Below are 25,647 nucleotides of genomic sequence, written 5' to 3' on the forward strand. Positions count from 1 at the left end.
AAATTATTAAAATTTTGTTTTGAAATTTGGTTGGTATAAACTAAATAAAAGCTGGGGTAAGATTATTATTATTATTATTATATGTCTTCAATATTTTATTTATATATTTCTTCTGATATTTAAAGAAATTAATACATAGGTTCCTGAAAGCACCTTTGACCCTAGACACTGAGCCTCCAGTGCTTAATGGATGACCTGGCTTTATTGGACTTAGATGCTCTTGAATATGGTTGTACCATGTCACAGACACAGAAGAAACATTCTTTAGTGTACCTGTTATGAGTTATTTATAATTTTAAACCAATTCTACTTTTTCTCCTCACATCTTCTGCAGAATGAATCCTTTCACATTACCTGTAGTCTTACATTTCTTTTGTCCCCCAGTGGCTATTTAGGAATGATGGAGCTGTCTGAGTTTGGAGATGCCGCAGCCTTCCTCAGAAGAAATAAGGCTGACCCACTGTTACAGTCCCCAGCCTTTGATGGTAAGAGTTAGAGGAGTCTGCTGCCTTGAATTCATATTATTACTTCAAGGTGTATTACTATTTGCTTGTTGCAATGAATCATCAGTTCTGGGGACTAACTTATTTTGATTGGTGTGCAAACAGCTCCCATGAATCTTTGAACAACTGAAGACATCAGAGTCTCCAGGCCAGGAATAGAAATTTTCCAGAAAGAGCAAAATGGCTGAAAGGAATCCCAGGTCCATACCCTATTTATGCAGCCCTCAGACTAGTATTCTCTTCTAGGGGATGCCATAGGACAAGCCTTTCTTAGAAACGTATTATCAGTGAGCACATAATTGAGCAGGGAGAGGACTGTGACTTGGCTGAAGTTGGCTTTGCACACTGTAAAGAAGGGAAAAAAATGATTCTAGGAGGCTGGGAACCTGGAGATGAGAGTTTGTATCTGTCTTCAGACATTCCTGCTCTTGGAATCTGGCCCTCTGGCATAGGTCATCAGGGTTTCTCAGCCGAACTAAAAGAAAGATCACTTAGGGGACTGACACTGGAATTCAAAATTTCTTTGTGCTTCATGCAAGGCCAAAGGTTAATGAGGATTTAGCTTCAAATAAAAAGGCCAAGTTCTACATTAAAATTTCCAAATAAATGTGACCTTCACCCCCATTCTTTTTTTTTTTTTTATATGTCTGGGTTGCACGGTCATTCTCTACATTTCAGCTAATTGGAGATTTGGAAGTCAGATTCACAGTGTGGTTTGGCATCAGGTCACCTACGTGTCTTACTTTTAAAATTATTTAACAGTGCACAATAAAAACTGAACATTGTTCTGGTATCCAGAATTACTCACCATTAGACTTTAATGTGACCAATTATAATTCAAGCTAGTTATGAAGGAAATTGTATTTCTGTCACAAACCCACCAGTCCTGGATCAGCTCCCAGTTTCCTGTCCTTGTATTTCATTAGTGTGATTGTATTCCAAGTAGCTAATTATAATCCTTCAGCTCAAATACAGTAACAGAACAGTACCTGAAGTCAGAAGTGGCCATGCAGAGGTGTATCAGAGGCAGTTAGATAATGAAGACAAGATGGTAATAGTGGTACCATGGAGAAAAATCAAAATTGGCACAGTACAGGAGATATAATTGGATCATTCATTAATGGAGTTAACACTATAAATGATTACTTAAAATAGAGTAATCAACATATCTTGATTAATTTTTATCACATAATCCTTTATAGATATTCACTGGCATAAAAAAGATGGAAAACACCAAAAGTTCTTTATATGTCTGGGCTACAAGACAGTAGAGTTTGTATTTAGAACTCAGGCTAAATGGAAACAATTTGATGATGAGTATTTGGCCAGCTTAGATTTCAAGTCTCTGTTCTTGTTCATCTATTACTTTATAATCATAATAAAGCATCTCACCCTACTGAGCATTCTTTAGTTTATTTGCCAAAATTAGATAAACAAAAATGCTTGTTCTACCTACCTTCCTTCATTGCCGTTAGGAACAAATAATGCTATAAGCTTGATAATGAGTTTAATGTGGTATAATGATGCTCAGAAAAGAAAACTAGAACTGCTGGGTGTCAGGGAAGAAGGTCAATAGTTTTAGAAGTAAATATAAAAAGAATGACACTCCAAAACCAAATAAATTATTTTGTACTAAAAAAGATTAAGTATCTATTTAATATGACTGTAAGTTTGACAATAATTTAACTTCGATTTTAGCTCATGGCATATAACAGAGCCCTGTAAGAAATGATAACAGAGAAACAGCACTGGTCACTTCTGAGCTTTTTTTGTAGTGGGTCTTAATGTTTTAAACATTTTATACATCTCAAATTTTCTCTAGTAAATGTTGACCATCTTCCCGTTATATGAGGCATTTAATTAGAAATGGTTAGCCCAAAGGAGATAACATGGGGGAAATATCCTTCATTTATCGATGACCATGAGATGAAACCACTGTTAGACAACTCCTTAGTAGCAAGGCCAGTACTTAAGTCTAGAGACCCAGTTCAAAAACAGTACTATCAGCATCCACAGCTCTGCATTATTGATGGCCAAAAGGAATTAAAGAGTAACTTATTTTATCTACTTTATCTTTTAAAAATAATTGCTGCCATGGACTAGGTCTCAGGAAAAGGCTTCTGGAAAATTCTTCACTCCCCCTGTATCCAGGGATGATGAAACAAAGAGCTAACCATGGGGTGGGAGGTGAGCCCTCCTTGAGAGAAACTCTGAAGAGAGAAAAGCAGCTAAGCACTGGCTAGAGGAAGCAGGAGATAATGGAAGAAAACTAATTTAGGAGGCAGGTAATTTTATTTCTAGAGTAATTATTTTAATCATTGCTAATAATTAACTATGGCACCGTTGGCACTGTGAGAAAGTCTTATCCTTCTTTTCAAGTTCAGAGAGAGACAGAGAGGCAGAGAATCATCAAATTTCTTTCCAGTTATAATATATTTTGAAATGCATAGCCTTTAATATGCTAAACAGGTAATTTTAAAAATCAAATATATTTTCATATATGAACATAAAAACATCAGTGTTTGCATAAATGGGACCACAATAATAAGTATAAAACAAAACCAGTATTCAAAAGCATAAAAAAGTAGAAAGGCAATGAAAACTGAATTACAAGGGATTTATCCCATCTGCTTACAAAGCAGTTTTCAGAGGGAATTGTTTGTAATTAGGGAAAGGGAGGAAGCAGTGGATTGTAAATTGTCAGAGTAAGAAAAAATGGTGAACAATGAAATTCTATGCAGAGACAAGAATTGTGGGAGAAGAGAATGGTACCCAATTCATTGCCTCTTTTTTTTTTTTTTTTTTACACACTCATACTCCCCCGACCCACACAGCCCAGCTTTAGAGAAAGCATCTGGTGGGGACCACCTGTCCTGCAGCAATGAAATATCTGAAAGTTTTGTAACTCAGAAATTAGAGATGGTGGTGGTAACCTAGTTGTCATTTTCAATAGCATCATAGTTGAATCAGTTTTAACCAACGTCCTCCCTCCCTCACCCTTTTTCCTATTTGGTTGAGGAACTCTTGTAGCATGCCAGGATTCATTTTCTTTGAAGACCATATTTCTGATTCATCTTTCTGAGGACTAGGGGAGAGGCTTAGGGGAGAAGAAGGAGGGAGAGACCAGAAGGATATAAGGGAGGGAGCTGTGATAGGGATGTGAACTGAATAAATTAAAAAAAAAAAAAGGTTACTTTCCTCAGGTGGAAGAAAATTTGATGAGTATTTAAATGAACCTAGAGAAGCTGTCTCGTGTATTCCCAGAACTTCTAATTTATATCATTTAAAGTATTTTATGGGTTACTTTTATGAAAAACTACTTTCTGAGCGTTCAGAAGAAGGAAAAATAATATATGATGGGAAATATGAGTCCATTTTATTATAAAACAAATAACCGATATTCTCCTTCTTCAGTCTCTTCAATTTAGCATGCCCTTCTCTTACCAGACTTTCATTCAAAGGTTAAAATATGATGCATAAGGACTCTGAAGGACAAGTCTACTAACATACAGTTTTACACAGATGCAACTAGATCATTTCTGAGTGAGTCTTTTGAAGGGTTCTGAGAAAGAGTAGAATAACCAGGAGAATGTCCAGGGTTTAGTGGTGTGGTCGGATGGAGAAGGTGAGTTAGGTGTACAATTTTCTTATAACTTAAGGGCCCATGATGCTGGAAGACATCTGCTTGCTGAGACTTTTCTTGTTTCTTTATAATCATGCATGGGCAGGCAAGCAGTCATGGTTAGCGTTCATGTTTTTATATAAAATTGTGACTTATATTGATGACTCTAAGACTTAGTAGAAACAAGTCTGCTTCAGTATGAAAATGACCATTAGAGATACCCTTGAGTTGCTGTAGTTATAACCCATATTTTCTCTCTAGGGAAGAAGAAATGCTGGGTTCCTCATGGGAAAAATGCTTATATCGAAGCTGAGGTTAAAGAAAGTGATGATGATGGAAAAGTAATTGTAGAGACTAGAGATGGTGAGGTAAAGACGGCCTTTTCCTTCTGTGCTTGTCTGTGTTCTCTGCCTAGTCCAGTCACCAAATATATTCTTTCTCTAACACTGAGTACCTGGGGTAAGGGATGCCAGTAATATGCTTTGGAGACTTCATTTATGTTTAAGGCGTTCCTACACTTCCCATCAAAAATCTATCGAATGACATTGAATAAATCCGAATAAATGGTTTCAGTGGAAAAATATAAACTCTGGGCTTCACAATTGTTTCCACTTTTTTTTGGTCAATATTTCAAGTTCTTCTTCCTAGCCCCTTGCCATCTCCTTCTTCCATCTCCTTTTTCTCCCGTCTAGTAATTTCTGCTGCTTATTTTTTTCTTGATACACAGTCTCAATCTGTCTTCCAGGATGACCTCAAGCTCACAATCCTTCTGTCTTGATCCCCCCAGTGCTGTGCATAGGATCAAGAAAAAGACAGACTGGGGATAAAGCTCTTGCACAGGATGCATGAAGACTTAAGTTTAATTTCCAGTACTTTCAAAAAATGCTTTTTCATTAGAAAAAAAAAAGGATGTGTGATTTTAATAAAATAATATCAGGCCATAATAACCAAAAGATGGGTAATATCCAGTTATGCTAAAATCTAGAGAAAGAGAATAAAGGCTTAGATAGCATAGTGAAGCAGCACCTAGGTAAGAAGCAAAATGAATAAATAAATAAATAAATAAAGACAAATAACACAGAGAGAAGGTATACGCTTTAATGTCATATATTCATATTCATATGTTCCCAAGCTAGGCTCTACTAGCTATAATCCAATCAACTAGACTGTATTGATGAAGTTGAAAACCTCTTGACCAAATCACCTCTCAATAAAGCTACTACCGAGAGACTGAGTCTTCAAAATAACCTTTTTGCAAACCATAATATGAGTTTAATTTATTCACAGTTCTAGAGCCTCAAGAAAATGATACTGGTGTCAGTTCAACTGTGCTGAGAATCTTTTTAAATTTTTTTATATTAATTACAGTTTATTCTGTTTTATATTAATTACAGTTTACACCTGGATACTTTGTATCCCAGCTGTAGCCCCCTCCCTCATTCCCTTCCAATTCTCTCCTCTCTCCCTCATCTCTTCCCATGACCCTCTCTAAGTCCACTGAGAGGGGAGGTTCTCCTACGGTTCTCCTAGCCCTCCATCTGACCATAGCTTAATAGGTCTCATCAGGACTGGCTGCATTGTCTTCCAATGTGGCCTGGTAAGGCTTCTCCCCCATCAGGGGAAGGTGATCAAAGAGCTGGCCACTGAGTTCATGTCAGAGACAGTCCCTGTTCCACTTACTAGGGAACCCAGTGGGAGACTGAGCTGCCATGAGCTACATCTGTGCAGGGGTTCTAGGTTATCTCCATGCATGGTTCTTGGTTTGAGTATCAGTCTCAGAAAAGACCTCTCTGCCCAGATTTCTTGGTTCTGTTGTTCTCCTTGTGGAACTCCTGTCCCCTCCAGATTTTTCTATCTCCCCCTTCTTTCATAAGATTCCTTGCACCCTGCCCAAAATTTGGCTGTGAGTGTCAGCATCTGCTTTGATATCCTATTGGGTAGAGTATTTCAGAGGCTCTCTGTGGTAGGCTCTTGTCCTGTTTCTTGTTTTTTCTCTTTTCCGATGTCCAACCTGTCTGCGTTTCTGAATGAGGATTGATCATCTTACCTTGGGTCCTCCTTCTTGCTTAGCTTCTTTAGGTGTGCAGATTTTAATATGTGCTGAGAATCTTAATGGGGGATGTCATCAAAGTGATGGGAATATATGTTTAAGAGGGATATCACATAGCAGGACATCCAGCAAAGTGGCTGGTGCCTGGCCAAATGTATTTTTTAGAACAACTTCTCATGACCCCCGAGATCCAGGTAAAAAATATCTGAGTACAGCCATCTCAGTGTCCTGAACAAACTTCTTTAGGGCTGATCTCTTCAGTGTTTCACACCACCTCTCTATTTTGCCATATTGAAAATTAAGCTTCCAACATATATACTATTGAAGGAGATTCTCACACTGTAGTATTCTTTACCTATTCCCAATGTTCTGATATGCCATACAGTTCAAAATGTATTAATTCTATATTAGCAGTCACTTGTGGGGGCCCAGAAACAAGGCTGTGCATTATGGTGGGAGCACAAGCACACAAAAACCTTTAAATTCATGGTCTGTAGATAAAGAAGTGTTAAGTGGATGATGGAGACCCCCAATACTTTCAATACCTACAATCCCATAATGGCATGCCCCAATTACCTAAGGGCCTCTCTGTAGACCACAGTTTTTAGAGGTTCTACAACCTCTCTGTAGAGGCAGACATTTAACATTATGAGTCTTTGAGGGATACTAGGGATTCAAAGTATAACTGCCTTGGATCCCATAAGGTGTATGGTTGTTTACTCTGAATAGTAAACAAATGCATAGGAAAACAAATCTTTATAGGGAAAATAGAAAATAGACCTTTGTTTGTGTGTATGTGACAAGGTCTCCTTATGTCCTTATGGTCTGGTTGTCCTGGAACTCACTATGTAGACCATGCTGGCCTTGAACTCACGGACTCCTCTTGTCTCTGCCTCTCCAGAGCTGGGATTAAAACTGTGTGCCACCATACTCCACCATGAACATCTTTTATTTTTCTGTTCTTTGCAGAGTCTGAGAATTAAGGAGGACAAAATCCAAGAGATGAACCCTCCAGAGTTTGAAATGATTGAAGATCTGTCAATGTTACTTTACCTCAATGAAGCCTCTGTGCTGCACACCCTGAGGAGACGTTATGACCATTGGATGATCTATGTATGTAGATAGGCTTTTCTAGGAAAATCTTGCGTTAAAACTTGCATTAGCTATGTCTCAACTTCTTTCAGTGATATTTTACATTTAGTTCAAATATCCTCATATGAACATCCACTAGGAGGTAACTGTCTCAACAGTTCTCTAGTTCGATCTCGTCAACATGTATGTCATTTCCTACAGAATGTCATAGTAAATGAAAAGTATAAAATTTTGAACCTGAAAGGATAGACTCCACATGTCAACTCAATTACATATTAGTTAAGTTTATCTATTCCACTAAAAATATTTTCAGAGGAAAATGTATTTGAGATGCTGCTCTTCCAACTAACTTTGTGTAAAGAAAAAAACCAGGACTTGCTTATATTCATATGCACAAATATGCTGGCATTAGGAATGGATAAATAATCTGGGTGATGGTGGCTCATGCCTTTAATCCCAGCCCTCAAAGAGGCACATGGATCTCTGTGAGTTCGAGGCTGGCCTGGTCAACAGAGTGAGTACCATGACAGCCAAGGCTACATAGAGAAACATTGTCTCCAAAAGCAAAAAATGGAATGGATAAACATATATTTATGACTACACATTCATATCTGTCTAGAGAGACCTATGTAGTCATTGGGCATATTCCATGGGATTCTGTATTAATGTTTTCAGGAAAGAGGTGCTGAGGCTTTTGTGTCCATGTGTTTATGGTCACAATTTTTGCCATGCTTGTCACATAGTTTATGTATCTTTCCTAGCATCAGACTGTGTGCCCCTTGAAGGGATGCTGGATTTTCCTATTAAGTGCTCAATGAACACTTAAGTAATGAATCAGTCAATGAAAAAGATAAAAAGGCTGGGTGTGGTGGTTCACATCTTTAATACCAGCACTTGAGAGTTAAAGGCAGGTGGATCTTTGTGAATTTGAGATCACCCTGGTATACATGGTGAATTCCCAGACAGTCAGGGATCTATATAGAGGCTCTGTCTCAAACAAACAAACAAACAAACAAACAAACAAACAAACAAACAAACAAACAAACAAACAAAAGATAAAAATACTCCATTTATGGGCAAGGAGCACTGCTAAGCTCGGATATAGACAGAAAATTGCTAAACATGAATCACTGATGTTAGCATTTTAATTATTAGTTCACTCGTGTGTGTGTGTGTGTGTGTGTGTGTGTGTGTGTGTGAAGTTGTACTTGCCAGTTTTTCTATTCTTCACTCTGCAAAGCCACACCATAATTTTAATCAGGAATCAGAGTTACTTAATGTATTAATTAAAAATATTACATTTTGAGGTGTATTCTTGCCTTTCCAGTGGAGCTGTGACATAATTCAATAGAGTCTATGTAATTTATATCTGCTCATTTCAAATGAATTGCAGGCTGTGGGCAGTAACTGCAGAACTCGTTTTCCACACCTGGCCTGTGTATATAGACCTTCTGCTTTATGAATGGAGGTCCATGAGCAGCAGTAAGGCTTTTTCTGACACTATGAGAGATAATTGTGTTTGGAGGACAACACAGCAAGCCCCTGGGAGAAGATGGGCTACCTGCTTTTATGATACCTAGTCCAATATTGCTGAGAAAACTGTCAATGCAGTCCCAGGTGAAGATGGCTTCCTCCTTTCTCCATATTTCCCCTGTCTTGTAAAACTCCCTAATTCTATCTTTATATAAAATGGGGCATCAGTGTCCGACTCTACATACAAGTTAGAGGATTAAAATCAGTTAGAGCAAGCGATTCAGTGCCTGTCTCTGTCACCCATCCAGAACTTGGGAAACCAATTGATTTGTCCACAGTCAATAAGTTCCTGCTGGTTGGCGCCTCCTCTTTCTTCTACACCTATACACTAGAAGCAGTAGGTGAGATTAGGTGAAGATGGTGGCAGTAGGGATTCATTTCACCAAGGCTGTGACATGCAACCATCCTAGCCTTTAACAATCTGACTTAACCAAGTGACCGTTTTAGTTTCTCTGAAGACTTGTCTCTCAATAAAATTGCCACTGAATGGGTAGATGAAAACAATATCTAACTAATAATCTAACTAATAATATCTGACTAATGTACAGTGTTGAAGGACATTCATCTCAAATAAAAAAAAATAGTGGGGTTTTTACTTCTGGAGCTCTAAGAGGAAAAGACTTCCTTGTGTTTGCTGACTTTTTAGTGCTACCGGTATTCCTTGTGTTGGTTTTACCCCAATCTCTCTTCAAGAGTTACATGTGGGGACTAGAGAAATGGCTCAATGCTTAATGACACTTGTGGAGTTTTCAGAGGAACTGGGTTTAACAATATAGAGGTTCACTCCATTTGCAACTCCAGCTCCTGGGAATCCAGTGTCTTTTCATGGTTTTTGTTGGCACCAGGCAGATTATGTGTGCACATGCATACGTGCATGCAGGCAAATGTTCATACAGATAAAATATCTATGTTTATAAAACGACTTACATGCTTCAGATGTTTTAGCATTAGTACGTGTACTGGCTGGATTTGTGTGTAACTTGACGCAAGCTAGAGTCATCACAGAGAAAGGAGCCTCAGCTGAGGAAATGCCTCCAGGAGATCTATCTGTAAGGCATTTTCTCAATTAGTGATCATTTGGGAGGGCAGAGCCCATGTTGGCTGGTGCCATCCCTGGGCTGGTGGTCCTGGGTTGTAGGAGAAGGCAGGCTAAGCAAGCCAGGAGAAGCAAGCCAGAAAGCAGCACCCTTTCATGGCCTCTGCATCAGCCCTTGCCTCCAGGTTCCAGCCCTGCCTGAGTTTCTGTCCTGAATTCCTCCAATGATGGACTATGATCCGGAAGTTCCATCATGGTCTGGAAGTATAAGTTACCTATGATCGGGAAGGGTACGCCCAGACCCTTTTCTCCCCAACTTGCTTTTTGGTTATGATTTCTTCATCACAGCAACAGAAACCCAAGCTAAGACATATCTCACAAAGATTGAGAGATAACCCCAGGTCTTGATGTTGGCTTAACCCAGATCTGTCTTCGTCAGTTAGAAGTCCCTTCCTCACTGGAATTCAGATCTCCCCTGTTCCATGTTCCCTTGTAAGTAAATATTCAGGCCAGCATTCTATGACAGAGGAAGCCCTGACAAACCTGGGGGTGTTGCTAGTCATTTTCTGAAATCCACTCTGGTCTCTCCTCAGACATATTCAGGTCTCTTTTGTGTGGCTATAAACCCTTACAAGTGGCTCCCCGTGTATCAGAAAGAGGTCATGGCTGCCTATAAAAATAAGAGGCGATCTGAGGCTCCCCCTCACATCTTTGCTGTTGCCAATCGTGCCTTTCAGGATATGCTTCGCAGTAAGTAGATGCCCTACAAAATGAAAAGTGAGGATCTCTGATTAACGTTTTCTCCGTGTCACCAAAGGACACTTAGGCATTGTGACAGAGCATGGCCTCACAGCTGCCTCATCTCTTGAAGCCTCTGTTTCCTTCTAGATAAAATGCGGGTGACATAGTATGGGCCTCCTATGGTTACAGGGACAATTAGCTTGCACTTCAGAGTGAAAGAATGCATTTGTAGTGCTGGGGCTGGAGGCTGGCCCAGATAATGCCCCCTGCAGATGTGTCTGACACAGAAGCTATTCTATAGCTGGTGTTATGCAGTGATTCTTTTTTTTTTTTTTTAAGATTTATTTATTTATTATATATACAGTTTTCTGCCTGCATGTATGCCTGCAGACCAGAAGGGGACACCATATCGCATCTATAGATGGTTATGAGCCACCATGTGGTTGCTGGGAATTGAACTCAGGACTTTTGGAAGAGCAGCCAGCCAGTGCTCCTAACATCTGCGCCATCTCTCCTGTCCATGCAGTGATCCTTAAAAGACTGAAAATGTCAACCATTAGTTAGTAACTCGTTATGTTTAGAGTGAAGAAAAAGGTCTAGAATTTATATGTACATGTGAGTAGTAAAAATAGGGGTATATGTTTTGTACTGCATCGTTTAAATGAGGGGTTTGCAAGTATGCATTAAACAAATCCTTTTCCATGATTCTTTTGAAACTATTATTAAGAGAAATATTTATAAATTCCTGAATTATGCCAGTACATAAGATTCAAGCATAAGAATATCTCAGCATGTTTTTTTTTTTTTTTTTTTTGTAGATGGAGAGAATCAGTCCCTAATCTTGACGTAAGTATTTGTCTCATTTTCCTTTTTCCCTATGTGAAGTTTTATTAGAAATAGATATTCTTATTTCACTGAGAGCAAAACTTAAGTTTGTCAAATTTAACTTGTTTAGTCTTTAGGTACAAAATGCATTCCAGGTAGGAAAAGATACTATGTAAGTAGTGACGCTGCTTTAGTGAATTCTGTAGATATGGCTTACGGCAATCTGCCACCATCATTTAGAAACTCCGTAGATGCTACACAGTATAAGCTAGTTTAGTTCCTTCTCAGGGAAGAGGCCTTCAGGCATGGAAATCAGCCACTTTAAAGGTCTCCATGCTAATTAAGCAGAGACGCTGACCATCCATACACTATGCTCATGAAACAGATAAACTCCATGCTTTAAGCAGCCATGTATACTACATGTAGTAATACATAGTGTGTCTTTGGAGGATAACAAGAGAGGGTGAAGAGGACCTTGGGATACCTTATTGGAGGGTTATTTTGATGGAAAGAGCATCAAGTGGGCATATTAGTGTGAATAGGTGGGTGATACCCAAGGGGTTATGACATGCCCAAGTCTGTGGACTTCTTTTGCCGTGATAGTGACATGCTGTGTCATCGACTCTGTTGGTTCCTGTTACCTTAAAAGGGACCATGGCTTTTTAGGAACTTAGTACTGAGTGACTAGTTCAAATTCAAATCTATGCCTTTTTCCAATAGAGTGGCTGGGCTTCTTAATTTTATATATGTAAAGGCAGGCTGGAGCAAATGTAGTTGATTATCAAAGGAAAGAAGAAAACTAAAGCACAGTTTCCTGGTGAAATGATTGGCAAGCCATTTTCTAAGAAAGAGGATAGATATGATCAGAATTAGCTCACTTTCATTCCATTGATCATCAGAACCAGTTAACAGTTTTCTCGATTTTAAATCACAGAGGAGAATCTGGCGCTGGAAAGACGGTGAACACCAAACTGACTATTCAGTACTTTGCCACCATGGCAGCCATAAATGAACCCAAGAAAAAGCTGGTAAGTGTCCATACAGTATGAAAGGTGAGGGATCCTCATCCACTGAGACATGCAGCCTCTTCCCTGACAAGAACGAGGAATAAGGAGGAGGAAATAACCAGAGGACAATTGGCAAAAGCGTAGCAGTTACTTTTCTCATTCTATGACAAAATATCTGATTCCACAATTATGAAAGGGAGAGTTTATTCTGGCATTCTCTTTGAGAGGATATTCATTCCAGCATGGTGCATAAGTGATGGAGGCAGGAGCCGGAGGCTGGCTAGTCACATTGCATTATTGTAGCCACACTCAGAAAGCAGGAAACCAAAAGGAAGTGGAACCAATCTAAGGCTTAGGTCTATCAGGAAAGCTCCATGTCCTGATGGATTTATAGCCACCATGACTATCACCAGCTTGGGATCAAGTTTTTAAACACAAGAGCCTTTGGGGACATTTTCATAGCATTCTAAATCAAAACCAAAAGCATACATCACACACTTTTAGATTATCTTCAAAGAGCTGACTGAGTTTCATTTGGCTTGCCCCTTTGGTCAATATGCCTTCAGGATCCAAACCTTCTTACAGCAAAGAATCACAACCTTCAATGTCCTCTTCTGATATTTCTAAATCTCTTTAGCTACAGTGCTGTGTTAGATTCCCACACAAATGCACCAATGGCTTTCTTTACCATGAACGCCTTTATCAGACCCCAAACGCCCATTTGAAATACCCTCAACTTTAATCATGCAACATTTTCTATAAGCTTTACCTTCTGTATTAATTTTTTAATCCTTGTCTCTTAATTTCATCAGGGATAAAACACCCTGATTAAAGTAACGTAAGGGGGAAAGGATTTATTTGGCTTGTAATTCCAGGTTACAGTCCTTTCAAGGAAGTCAAGGTAAGCAGGGACCTGAAATAACTAGTTAAGTGACATCCACAGCCAAGAAAACAGTGAATTAACATATGCATGCTATTGCACTGCCCGCTCCCACCTTTTCAAGCAGTCCAGGACCAGCCTACAAAATGGTGCTGCCTACATGCACCGTTCCTACCTCAATAAACCAGCTTGAGAAAAAAAAAAAAAAAAGAAAAAAGAAAAAAGAAAAAATCAAACCAATTCTAGGCAATCACTCACCGAGACTTTCCAGGTAATCCTGGGCTGTATCAGGTTAACAATTAAAATCAGCAATCACACTTAGCAGTTTTTAACTCTGCTTTAGCTGAAAAGTGGGCTTTCATAGTAATCTGGAAACAATTACATCAAGTAAAGTTAGGTAGTGTTGGGTGGTTCTCAGAACTATTTGTTACTGGGCTAAGCCACCTCTTATCAGTCCATGTCTGACATCGTCACTTTGCATTTTCACCTGCTACTTTTGCTGTCATGAGTAAGAAATATGCCAAAGTATAGACTAACTTTGCTCAAATTTTAAAATTCAAAAGGTTTCCTTTCCCATCACCGCATTCCTGAATTTGGTTGATATCTTTAAGTATCCTTGAATTCTGCTTTTCCTTACATAAAACTTTACTTCAGTGGCCTTCTTAGTTTTGTTGTTGTTTGGTGTGAATTAATTGATTTAATCTTCATATTAAGTCATGGTAATTAATTAATAGTTATATATAATGTTATATAATGTATAACGTAAAAATTAACATAACTTGTACAACAGGTCTATGGAAATCCTTGCCTATATAGCCTTTTATAGTTCTTTGGAAGACACTAGACACATTATTCAGAACGAAATAGTATTTATACCTTTTATATTCTTGAACACCATAGATTATATAATTAATCCCATGAAACAGGACTTTGAGGATGAATTTATAAAACAATGCAGCTCTGAATTAGTGTGGCTTTAGTGTGGATCTTTCAGGGTCAACCTGTATAGATAGCCCATATTTTTGAATATGCAAAATTCCAATTAAAGATAAGTATCATTCCTAGCCACTGCTTCATGGAACCTCTGGATTACCTAGAAATGATATTGTAAGGAAAATATAAATTACTAAAGCCAAAACCTAATATATTATCCTATGATAAATATTTCAATTTTTGTTAATAAACATTTTTTTTATTCACATGGACTCAAACAAAGCGTTACAAAGTAATGACTATCTAAATATTTTCTTAGAAGAAAATATATGAAATTGCTATCTTTTAGACTGTATTTTTTTCTGAATCTCTGTTCTTAAAATAGTGTTTTATAATCTCGTTTGGAAACTTTAGGTCACTAGTTATTACAGCAGTAATAGATACGAGCTTTGAGTTTTCTTTAGTATACATTCCTGATAAACTTTAATCAGCTATACTTCATTTCCATGCCTCTTAGGGGATTTTAGAAGATCAAATTGTACAAATGAATCCTATCTTGGAAGCATTTGGAAATGCCAAAACTCTGAGAAACGACAACTCTTCTCGTTTCGTAAGTAACATGGTAGCATCGCAGAACCTATAACTTTTAGGCTAACATGAAATTCATGCCAGAACACACTGGTAGCAGAATTATAGGAGAAGGTTTTTTTTTATTAAATTCTATCATATTGTTACATTACTCAAAAAGAAAAGTTTTACCAGCTATAGCTGAAACAATTAAAGCCGTCTATATCTATGTATCTTCTATTTGGATGAATACATTTAGGAGGAATTTAATTATCTTAACTCACATTTCCTTACCCTTACAGTACAGAAGCTCATCTAGCGAATTATGATAATAATTCATATATTCATACATTGCACAGATTTGAAATTGTTTTTACTTAACTTTCTATATGAAGTCAATTTAGTAGCAGTTTCCTGTTTCTCTTAATTATTCTTTCAGCTCTTGTTTATGGACTCCTTCTTCCTGCATATTTTACAGGGTTTAAAAAACAATTTCTGTTTAGAAAATCGAACAAGGTATACCAATGTGGTTTTATTTATTTTTTTTTTTTACCCATCACATTATTTTTATTTGTAGTGTTTCCTTTTTATTATTTATTTATTACTATTTATTACAATTTATTCACTTTGTATTTCAGCTGTCGTTCCCCCCCCCCATTTCTTCCCAGTCCCACCCATCCTCCCTCTTCTCTTGCTATGCCCCTCCCCTAGTCCACTGATAGGGGAGGAGCTCTTCCCTTTCCATCTGACCCTAGCCTATCAGGTCTCATCAGGGCTGGCTGAATCATCTTCTTTTGTGGCCTGTCAAGGCTGCACCCTTCCCCCCTCCCCCTAAGAAGAGGTGATCAAAGAGCTAGCCACTGGGTTCATGTCAGAGACAAACCCTGCCTGCTCCCCTTATTAGGGAACCCACTTGGAAAATGAGCAGCCTATTGTCTTCATCTGAGGAGGGGGTCTAGGTCCTCTCCATACATGGCCCTTGGTTGAAGTATTGGTCTCTGCAGGCCCTCTTAGCCCCAGGTTTTTTGGCTCTGTTGGTCTCCTTGTGGAGCTCCTGTCCCCTCTAGGTCTTTCTGTCTCCCCCTTCTTCATAAGGTTCCCTGCACTCTGCCCAAAATTTGGCTATGAGTTTCAGCATTTCTTTCCAGACCCTGATGGGTAGAGTCTTTCAGAGGCACCCCGTGGAAGGCTCCTGTCCTTTTCCCTGTCATCTTCTACTTCTGATTTCTATCCTGTTTTCCCTTCTTAATGAGGTTTCAGCCTCTTCCCTAGGGTCTTCCTTGTTATTTATCTTCTTTAAGAAGTATAGATTTTAGTATGTTTATCCTATATTACATGGCTAACATCCACTTATAAGTGAGTATATACCATATGTATCTTTCTGCTTCTGGGTTACCTCACTAAGGATGATCTTTTCTAGTTCCATCCATTTGCCTACAGAGTTCACGATTTCCTTGCTTTTAATTGCTGAGTGGTATTCCATTGTGTAAATGTGGCATAATTTCTGCATCCATTCCTCCACTGAGGGACATCTAGGTTTCCAGATTCTGTCTTTTATTAACAAAGCTTCTATAAATACAGTTGAATAAATATCCTTGTGGTATGGTTGAGCATCTTGTAGATATACCCAGGAATGGTATAGCTGGATCTTCAGGTAGCACTATTCCTAATTTTCTGAGAAAGCACCAGATTGATTTCCAAAGCGGTTGTGCAAGGTTACATTCCCACCGGCAATAAGGAGTGTTCCCCTTTCTCCACATCCTCTCCAGCATGTGTCACTTCACACAATGGAGAAAAACATTTGGATTTAAAAATAAAGTCCTATAAATCCATTTTGTGCCAATAATGAGTGACAGAGAACCACTCATAAGTTAAGGAAAACTGAAGGAAGCTTCATGTTTGAATATCTGAAAATACTTAAATAGTAGACTCATGTTAATTGCCTGGTGATACAACATTTTTATTGCTATTTATTTGCATGCATCTGTGCATTAAACAATTGCTATTGTAAAGATTTATTAAAATATTGGTGCATGTTTCATAAAATATGAAAATCAGAAATATAGGATAGAGAAGAAAAAAGAAAAAAATTAAAGAAAAAAGTCAGGGCTGGGGATCTAGCTAAATGGTAGGCAATAGCCTGGCATAGGTAAAAATCCAAGTATGGATCTTCAGGGTGTGTGGGGAGAGAGACAGAGATAGATAGAGACAGAGAGGGAGAGAGACATGCAGAGAGAAACAGAGACACAGAGACACACAGAGAAAGGAAGAATAAAGTCAAATAAAGTAAAGAAATAGGAAGGACAGGGAAAGAAAAATAAGGAGAGAACAGAAACAGAGAGATGAAGAATAAAGAAAACAAGGGTATAGTTGGAAAGATAGACAAGAAGAAGCAAAGAAAAGCAGAAGATTTTGATAAGTGGAAGGAAAAATATAAAAGGGCATTCAATAAAAATGAAGAAATCCAGATAGATTATAAAAAGTAATACTAGGAACTCATACCACCCATATTGGCCTTCCACATATATGTATGCGTATAGGCACGTGTATGGTAGTCTGTGTAGTTGCCATTATGCTTTGCTTTGTAATATGCTAGTTCAGTCTCCCTGTGTAGTATCTTTATGGCATGGGTGCGGAGACCTCAGCCACCCTTCTGTTGTTTTATCCCTATGTTCTTATGTCATAAAATGTGGCTGCCAATGTATCTGGCTTTCTGTCACAGATACTCTCAACACTGGGAAGCCTTTATGCCTTGTTAGATTCTTCTTTAGGTTTTAATTTAGAAAGAAGAAAGTGGAAAACCCTGTTGCTTCCATTAAGGTGTATTTGGAGACATAAGCCAGACATAGGCCCTTCAGTCAACTGAGCACATGTGAAATGAACCCCTGGTTGTTAGTCTATCTCTCAATCTTTATATATGTTCCCTTTTCTCTTACATCCTAAAGTATAGCAAAAGTGGCTTTTCTTTTGATACCAAAGTACTTCAAATGTTCTTTTGTTTGAGCTCTTGAGTATTCATGTACCTTCTAGAACATTTCATAAGGGCCAGGACCATCATTTTTTTTTATAAGTTGTTTTTATTTCTTCAGGAGTTTCCTAGATCATTGCAGACAGTCAATGGAGACTGAAGGAGTGAATGAGCATCCCAAGAAGATACTATAGTCCTCCTTTTCAAATAAGAGCACTGAGGTTCTCAGAGGTTCCACAGTGCACATAAAAGCATCCAGGCAGAAACTGACAGATGTGGTCCTAAGCGGTCAGGACTGCTGCAGTCTTGCAAATCAGTATAGCCCCCACTAGACCAGTAGTTCCCAACTTAACCAATGCTGCAACTCTTTTAATACAGTTCTTCATGTTGTGGTGACCTCATCCATAGAATTATTTTTGTTGCTACTTTATAACTATAATTTTGCTACTGTTATGAATTGTAATGTAAATATCTGATACCCAGGATATCTGGTATGGGACATCTGTGAAAAGGGTCATTCAATCTCCAAAGAGGTCACTATCGACAGGCTGAGAACCAACCATTTCTCTAGACATTATCTGACCTGTCTCATTTTAAAACCACCTTGCATTCAATTTTCTAACCTTTGGAGCCTGTAGTCATTTGAGGATTGTGCACTTAATGAGGCTATCTGCAAGTTTGGATGGGACCCTGAGTTCTATTTCTCTCTAGGGAAAACTCATTAGGATGCATTTTGGTGAAAGAGGCACACTGTCCTCCGCAGATATCCAGATCTGTAAGTAAGCATTGCACTATCTGGTTGCTTCTCTTCTAAGTTTTCTAAGAATGTCAAAATATGAATTTTTATCCATTTCGATCCTCCTAGATTTTCTTGAAAAATCTCGGGTGGTTTATCAGCAGCCTGGAGAGAGGAACTACCATATCTTTTACCAAATTCTGTCTGGAAAACAAGAACTTCAGGGTAAGTATTAGACTGAAGCCCATACTTATTCTACAAAAAGACAAACAGATCCAAAGGGAAGAAGATTACTGTTTTAGTAAGTCTCTTAGTAGTTTTAGACCATGATTTATTTATCTTACAACAGAGAATTTGAACACTTATATAACCAATGAGGGTAGAATAGATGGCAATGTTGTTTTTAATTTGGTATCAAAAGCAAGACATTTGCAGTGAATGGCAAGGTTAAGTGTGTATATGTGTGTGTGTGAGAGAGAGAAAGAAAAATAGACAGAGAAGCTATCTTCTGTCTTTTGATTATGGAATTGAGGCCAGCAATAGTCAGACTTAATACTGAAATATGTGCTTTAATTGTTGTCATTTTGTTGATTTTGTAATATTTGTTACCTTACTCATACTAAGTCATACTTTGCAAAAACGCTATTCTGGCATTGTAGCATCTTGAGTATGCTTATCCTTTTTTTTTTTTCCAGTCTGAAATATTCTTCCACTATTTTATGCTGATTCTGTGGTTAAAAACAAAAAAACAAAAACAAAAACAAAAAAACAAAAACTTTAGCCTGTTTTCATCATGGGATTTTTTTTTCTCCCTTAATTATGATGGATTGTTTTGGTGGTAGTTATAGTGGTAGTCTTGGTTGCTATCTATGTTTTTTCCAAACTTGAATATGTTGTTCCAATTTCTTCTGGCTTTCAAAGTTTCCATTGAGAAATCAACTGTTCTTCAGATGGACATGGCTTTATAGGTGACTTGGGCTTTCTCTCTTGAAGCTTTCAAAACCCTTTCTTTATTCTTAATGTTTTAATATGATATGAAGGATTTTTTTTTTTGTGGTTCTGTCTATCTGATAGTCTGTCTATCTCTTGTTCCTGAATTGGCATTTCTTTCCTTAGATTTGGGAAGCTTCCTCTATGATTTTATTGAAGATATATTCTATGCTTTTGGAATATAATTAATTTTCTTCTAGTCTTATAAATTCATGCCATTGGGGTTGTTTTTTTCTAATGGTGTTTTGGAGATTCTGAGTGGTGCATTTATGTTTCACTTGATAGTATGATTCAATTTCTCTACTTTGTTTTCAAGTGTTGACATTTTTTCTTTATGTCATCTATTCTGTTGATACTTCCATTGAGATTTTTTGTTTTGTTTTGTTTTGTTTTTAGACTGATCGGTATTTTTATTTGCAGCTTCATTTCACTTTGGATTTTCTTTGGTGTCTTTAGTATTTCTATTTCTTGTATTTTCTTGAACTTCAGTTGGGAGTTCTAAGTTCTTTCAGGTGTTAATTGCTGTCCTTTTTGAATTCCTTGAACTCCTTGAAAATGTTTGTAATTGTTCTCTTGAATTTTGTGTCTTAAGTTTTGTCTAAGTTGTTCTCATTAAGGACAATTATTACTATATTGATAGTTTGGGGGAGACACACTTTGATTTGTTTTAAATTTTTGCTGTTTTTGCAATGCAAATTGAGCCATCTGGGTGAGGCTATCATTAGTTGTGTCTTTTAGTGAGTTCTTCATTCATGAAGTTGCCTGGAGTGGCAACTTCAGGCAAACCATGAGAGGTAGAGCCAGTGGTAGTAGGTCTCTTGCAGGGTGGTGAGAGCCACTGGAAAGTGTTCTGAAGAGGAAGAGCAGTCTGGGCAATCTTGAGAGCATGGTGGGTGGGCGAAGGCCGAGGTAGTAGTTCTCTTCCTGAGTATGGCCTAATGTCTCACATAGGAGAAGGTGAACCTGGGTTATAGTCATACCACCTGAAGAGTCTATTAAGTCCAAGTAAAGAAAGGTTGGATTTTTGGCACCCATAGGAGGGAAAAGGCGAGTGCTCTGCGTGGTGTTGCAGTCTACGCTAGTTTAGGGGAAAGCAGGCAAAGCTGTGAATGGTCCAGCAGCAGCAGCAGAGCTGGGTCCTGAGAAAGTGTGGAAAGAGTTGGGCAGCCTAGGAAGCATGAATGCAACGGTTCTATCTGACACTGTAGCCTGAAGAGACTCAGTGAAAGGTAGGCTGGGTGGCTTAATAAGGAGTAAGGAAAAGAGCCTCCCCAGAGGCATAAAGTCTTAGGAAAGCCTCGTGGGGAGTTGAGAGTTTAGTGGCTTAAGAAGGAAGCTGATTTGATTTGAGCTATTTTATAAAAAAAAATTAGAACTAAAAGAAAGTTTAATGAGGGCTGGAGAGATGGATCAGCTGTAAAAGGCTAGGCTTATAACAAAAGTAGCTTTAAAAGAGAATTATGGACCTACAATTAACTGCGTATTTGAAAAACACAATTGATATTGATATATCGTTACATATGTATGTATATATAAGAAGCTATTACCACAAACACCACATACATCCATTGAAAAATTTCCGTAGGGTCTATTACAGTTTCTCTTTCCTTCCCTTCTTCATTGTTGGAACCCTTCTGCCCACATCAATATGTAAACATAATAATGAGGTTGCATATTCTATAATTTTATAATATATAATCATCATCCTGTACATGCACTTTTGGTTTGGTTGAATATTTTAAGTTTCTTTAATGTTTCAATTTATTTTTTTGAGTAATAATAATTTATTCTATGAATAAACAACATTTTTATTAACATAATCAACATTTGGCATGCTTCCGAACAGACTGCTATTACCATTCCCGTAAGCCAATTTCTTTGTCTCTGAGATTTATATTTCCACAAAGCAAATATTCACTTCAATGGGTAATAAACAGAGAGATAAAACCAAATTAAAAACAAACAAACAAACAACAACAAACCTTCACCGAGATCAAATAGGCAGCATTCTGCCAAGTCAGTTGATCTGTTGACAGCTGTCTTAGCACTGTCCTGTATTATGTTTCCTGATGAAATGACTCATGTCAGGAGTCATAAACTCACCCGCTGCACAGTGGTAACTCTCCATCTGATTTATGGATCCCTGGAATGAAGAACTCAGCCTCCTTTGAGTGAGGATGTGAAGTAGAAAGAATATATAGCTAGTGATCCCTGGGTGCTAACTCTGGAGCTGGCAGTCTCCTACCCATGAAACATGGGTCTGTTGTACTTATAATTCTGTAGAACATTTTTGTTCCCTGCCGTCTGTCATGAATTTAGGCAAACTGCCTGTAATCAAGGTTTTGTCAACGTACATTAGCTACTGCCCCTTGCCAACCACCATCATTTTGTGCTCCTGCAATCGAATCTGATTTTGTACCTGGCCAACCTGTTAATCTCTTGGGAGGCCTTGACACGTGATTGACAAATTAACAGAAAACAAAATATTGATTACAGAGGTTTGGGTCTAAAATATAGAATTGATTTTGGCTTGTTTACAAATATCCCATAAACTGTAAGAGTAACCTGAATTTTGGTCAACTGCTTCCTCAGGCCTTGGATGTTTCTCTAAGCTGTTTAACCAAAATGTTTTCCATTGTAGACATGCTCCTGGTGTCCACAAATCCCTCCGACTTTCACATTTTCTCCTGTGGAGTGGTTGCTGTGGAGAGTCTGGATGATGCTAAAGAATTTCTGGCCACAGAAGTAAGGCTTGGTAGTTGTATAAGTTAAGCCTGGTGAAGGCAATGAGCAATAAAAACTAAAATCATGACTCCTCACTTTGAGTTCTGGAGACCTGGCATTGCTTCCCTTGAAGGTGGAGGCTGCTTCTTTCCAAAGCTTACTAAGTGTAGAAATGCATATTTTCAATAAAAAGGCATTATAACTCTAAAAAGTAAACAGAAATTTCAACTTAATAGCAAACTTTATTTTATTTAGTGTATACCTGTAAAGTCTTTACTCTGTGTTCTATCTATATGAAGTTGCTTTGGTATTGTTATTTATTTATACTTATACTGCAAGACCATGCGGTCCATAGAGTTTGATTTTTCAATTTTATTTTCTGAGCATTTTAGATAAAAACTCATTTTTTCAGTCAGACATTTGTTCTATTTTTTATTGTTCTTGTTGTTAAATCCCAAGATTTTTGTCTCTTTTGACCTTGTGAATGTCTTAGAAAGTTAATATTCTCTTTGTGTATTATATTCACTCAATCTTCCATTCCTATAAACAGAGTTATTGGAAAAGAATATAGACTCCTCCACCCTGATCTTTACATGAATTCTGAATTAGTTACTATAATGACTATATTCTTCTGGGACCACATGCAGTGTCTTCTTAGGATACAGTGATATAATGACATCCTTGTGGAGTTAGAAAACACCCAAAGACCACCTGAACTCTGTCCATTTGTAATTAGCTGAATTTGATTTAATCTGAAACTGGTCTCTGTTCCTGTGGTTCGATTTGGGGTTGAGGCCCAGCTTAAAGGTGAGGAGGGCTTTTAAAGGCAAAGGTCATGATTACTTTATTTCTGCAGAATTTACAGAGCTCTGTGAGGAACTGTCTCACTCCCCCTGTACACAGAGATTAGCAAGCTTACGTGAGCCAGAACAAGTGGTTAAGCATTTCCCAACAGTCACACAGTTCTTGGGAGGATGTGAAGAGTCAGGGTGGCCAAGTTAATCATTTTAGGAAATTAGGTCAGAAACAATTACTGAAATGGATGCTGAGCACAAAATGGAATTTTCCTGAGCCATCACAACATGATGTTCTTTCTTTAACACCTCCTTATACCAATTTCTAAAATGAGCAGGCCCTGGAATAAAACCAGTTGAACATGGGAGACAAACCACCCAGAAGATTCAGTGATAGCTGCCATAACCATGAAAGACAAAACAATGAACCTCCTGAAGCCAGTTAGTGGGCTGTTGCTAGGAGGGAGAAGAGAGGAGTGAGGTGTTGAATGAAACTTCAGAAGCTGCCTGACACGGAACAAGCCAAGTCCTCAGCCTTCTTAATTCCCCTTTAAAGGACTGAGCAGACTGCTGGTGGCCAAGTGCCAATAGGTCCGATTTGTCTTGCTTTGAGCCCAGCTGTGTCTGGACCTCTGATGCTCTCTCTCTCTCATTCCTGCAGTCCATATTCCAATGCAGGCCTATGTGACACATGGCAGGGTGAGGTGCCTACTGGAGCCATCAAAGGAAGGTTCAGCTAGCCATCTTTTTTTCTCTTTTCACAGAAAGCCATAGACACCTTGGGATTTCTTCCTGATGAACGGTTTGGGTGCTATAAGCTTGTTGGAGCCATCATGCACTTTGGAAACCTGAAATTTAGACAGAATCCTAGAGAAGAGCAACTGGAGGCTGACGGCACAGAAAGTAAGACTCACTTTAGAAAGACACAGCTTATAATTCTGCTCAAATCTCAGCTTCCAGACCTGCCTTATATAAATATATATATTTGCATTCATTTGATCTCTTGGGATTTTTTGTTTATTTTTGTTTTGTTTTATTTATTTGTTTGCTTTAGAGACTATTGAAAATAATCAGTACCATTTTCCTTAATTACTGTTATTTATTTGAGTTTTTCATGCTGTGTTGCTTGGGATTGAATTTAAGGCTTCATTCCTGCCAGGCACGCCCTCTATACCCAGATCTTGATTATTGTTGCTAGGAAGTATTTTCTCAGTCGTTATTTTATACTATCTTCATCTCACAGTTTAAATTCAACAGAGTAAAAGAATAAGGTATGTGAGTATATGGATGGGTTTGTTGCAGACATAGTGATCTGGTATCAGTATGACAGCTTCAGAAATGACAGCTTTTGAACACAGATGTGAACGAAGCAGAGAAAATGGTGGGAAGATCTATAATCTTCATATGTCGTTATGCTGTTGCACATATGCTTTTATGTCAACTTCTTTTGCTCTCTTGCTCTTTCCATGCTTTAAGACAAAGGGGTTGCTTTTGTTGTTCTGTTATTAGTTTCTGAGACTGAGCTCTGACCATGTAACTCTGATTGAACTGCATGGCCTAAGTGTCCTCCTGTTTGCGCCTTCTGAGTAACTGGAACTACAGCTTGTAGCACTGAGCTACACAGAGAAAGGCTACATTGTCTCTTCTTTTCTTTTAAACATCTTTATTTATGTATATATTAATTGTATAAGAGTCTAAACATGACAGATGACATTTTCATATTTTTGACTAGTTGTTACAGAACCCAAAGGTATTTAATAATAAATCAGGAAATAATGATATTTGAAATAAATTATCTCACCCATTCTTTTTGGTGCCACATTTTTAACTGCTTGCCAAGTATCTTCATCTTCCCTTCCTGTACCTGATTAAGGTCTAATAATGCACTTTCTGTATCAACAGACTTTCTGCATGAACTAGTTTTGTCCACAAACAAGGTTAATTCAAGTTTCCATTATGGCACTTTTCCTTAAAAATTAAAAACAAAATAACATCCATTATTCTAGGGTTACTTCTTAACCACTCCAGAGAGCACCAAGTATTCAAAGACGCACCTTGGGTTCATCTCAAAGGTTTCCATTACACATCACATATGCGCTCTGATTTTTGGATGTTGGGGGGAGAAGAGTAGAGAGCCAAAAATGAAAGTACACAACAGTAGCACACACCTGAATATGAATTATTTCACCTGTATTAAGTTTTAAAAACTCTTTAACAAAAATGAGAACTGCAGGTTTATAAATAAATATCCATGTGATTTTTGTAAAATTCTATAGACATTGTAATATTTGTAAGCACAATTTCACCATTTTCCATAGTCAGTTCATGAGTTTCCTATAACTCTCAATCATTTTCCTCAAGTCCTTGTGAATGAAGCCCTGTGCGAGACTGTGCCACTCTTCATTTCTTTTTCATGTCATTTCCAGTGTATGAACACATCGTATCTTGTTTTTTTTTTTTTTACATCAGTTGATATGCATTTTTCTACGTTTTGACTACTAGAATCATATTACTAAAAGCACTGTGTACTTTTTAAAAATAAATCTTTCATTTTTTCTGGATACATATGCAAGAGCGAAATTGCTTGGCCCTACAGTGACTCTGTGTCTAACCTCTAAGAGATTGTCATACTGTTTTCTACAATGG

The 25,647-nt window shown here is 37.9% G+C and overlaps 1 protein-coding gene across 1 annotated transcript in view; it reads left to right on the forward strand.

Moving 5' to 3' along the window:
- The first annotated feature begins 400 nt into the window (after window positions 1–400).
- The window catches only part of Myh15 (myosin heavy chain 15), a 116,271-nt gene continuing 91,024 nt past the window's right edge, over window positions 401–25,647 (forward strand). Inside the window, exons 1-11 of the mRNA XM_055593174.1 lie at window positions 401–485; window positions 4,387–4,493; window positions 7,145–7,288; window positions 10,430–10,586; window positions 11,396–11,423; window positions 12,337–12,430; window positions 14,740–14,832; window positions 18,469–18,532; window positions 18,623–18,718; window positions 22,125–22,228; window positions 23,766–23,904. Of these exons, the coding sequence (XP_055449149.1) occupies window positions 401–485; window positions 4,387–4,493; window positions 7,145–7,288; window positions 10,430–10,586; window positions 11,396–11,423; window positions 12,337–12,430; window positions 14,740–14,832; window positions 18,469–18,532; window positions 18,623–18,718; window positions 22,125–22,228; window positions 23,766–23,904 (1,111 nt within the window). The remainder of the gene's footprint in view (window positions 486–4,386; window positions 4,494–7,144; window positions 7,289–10,429; window positions 10,587–11,395; window positions 11,424–12,336; window positions 12,431–14,739; window positions 14,833–18,468; window positions 18,533–18,622; window positions 18,719–22,124; window positions 22,229–23,765; window positions 23,905–25,647) is intronic.

This window comes from Psammomys obesus, unplaced genomic scaffold, assembly GCF_907164565.1.
Source record: "Psammomys obesus unplaced genomic scaffold, mPsaObe1.curated_primary_1811, whole genome shotgun sequence".
Taxonomy (NCBI): Eukaryota; Metazoa; Chordata; class Mammalia; order Rodentia; family Muridae; genus Psammomys; species Psammomys obesus.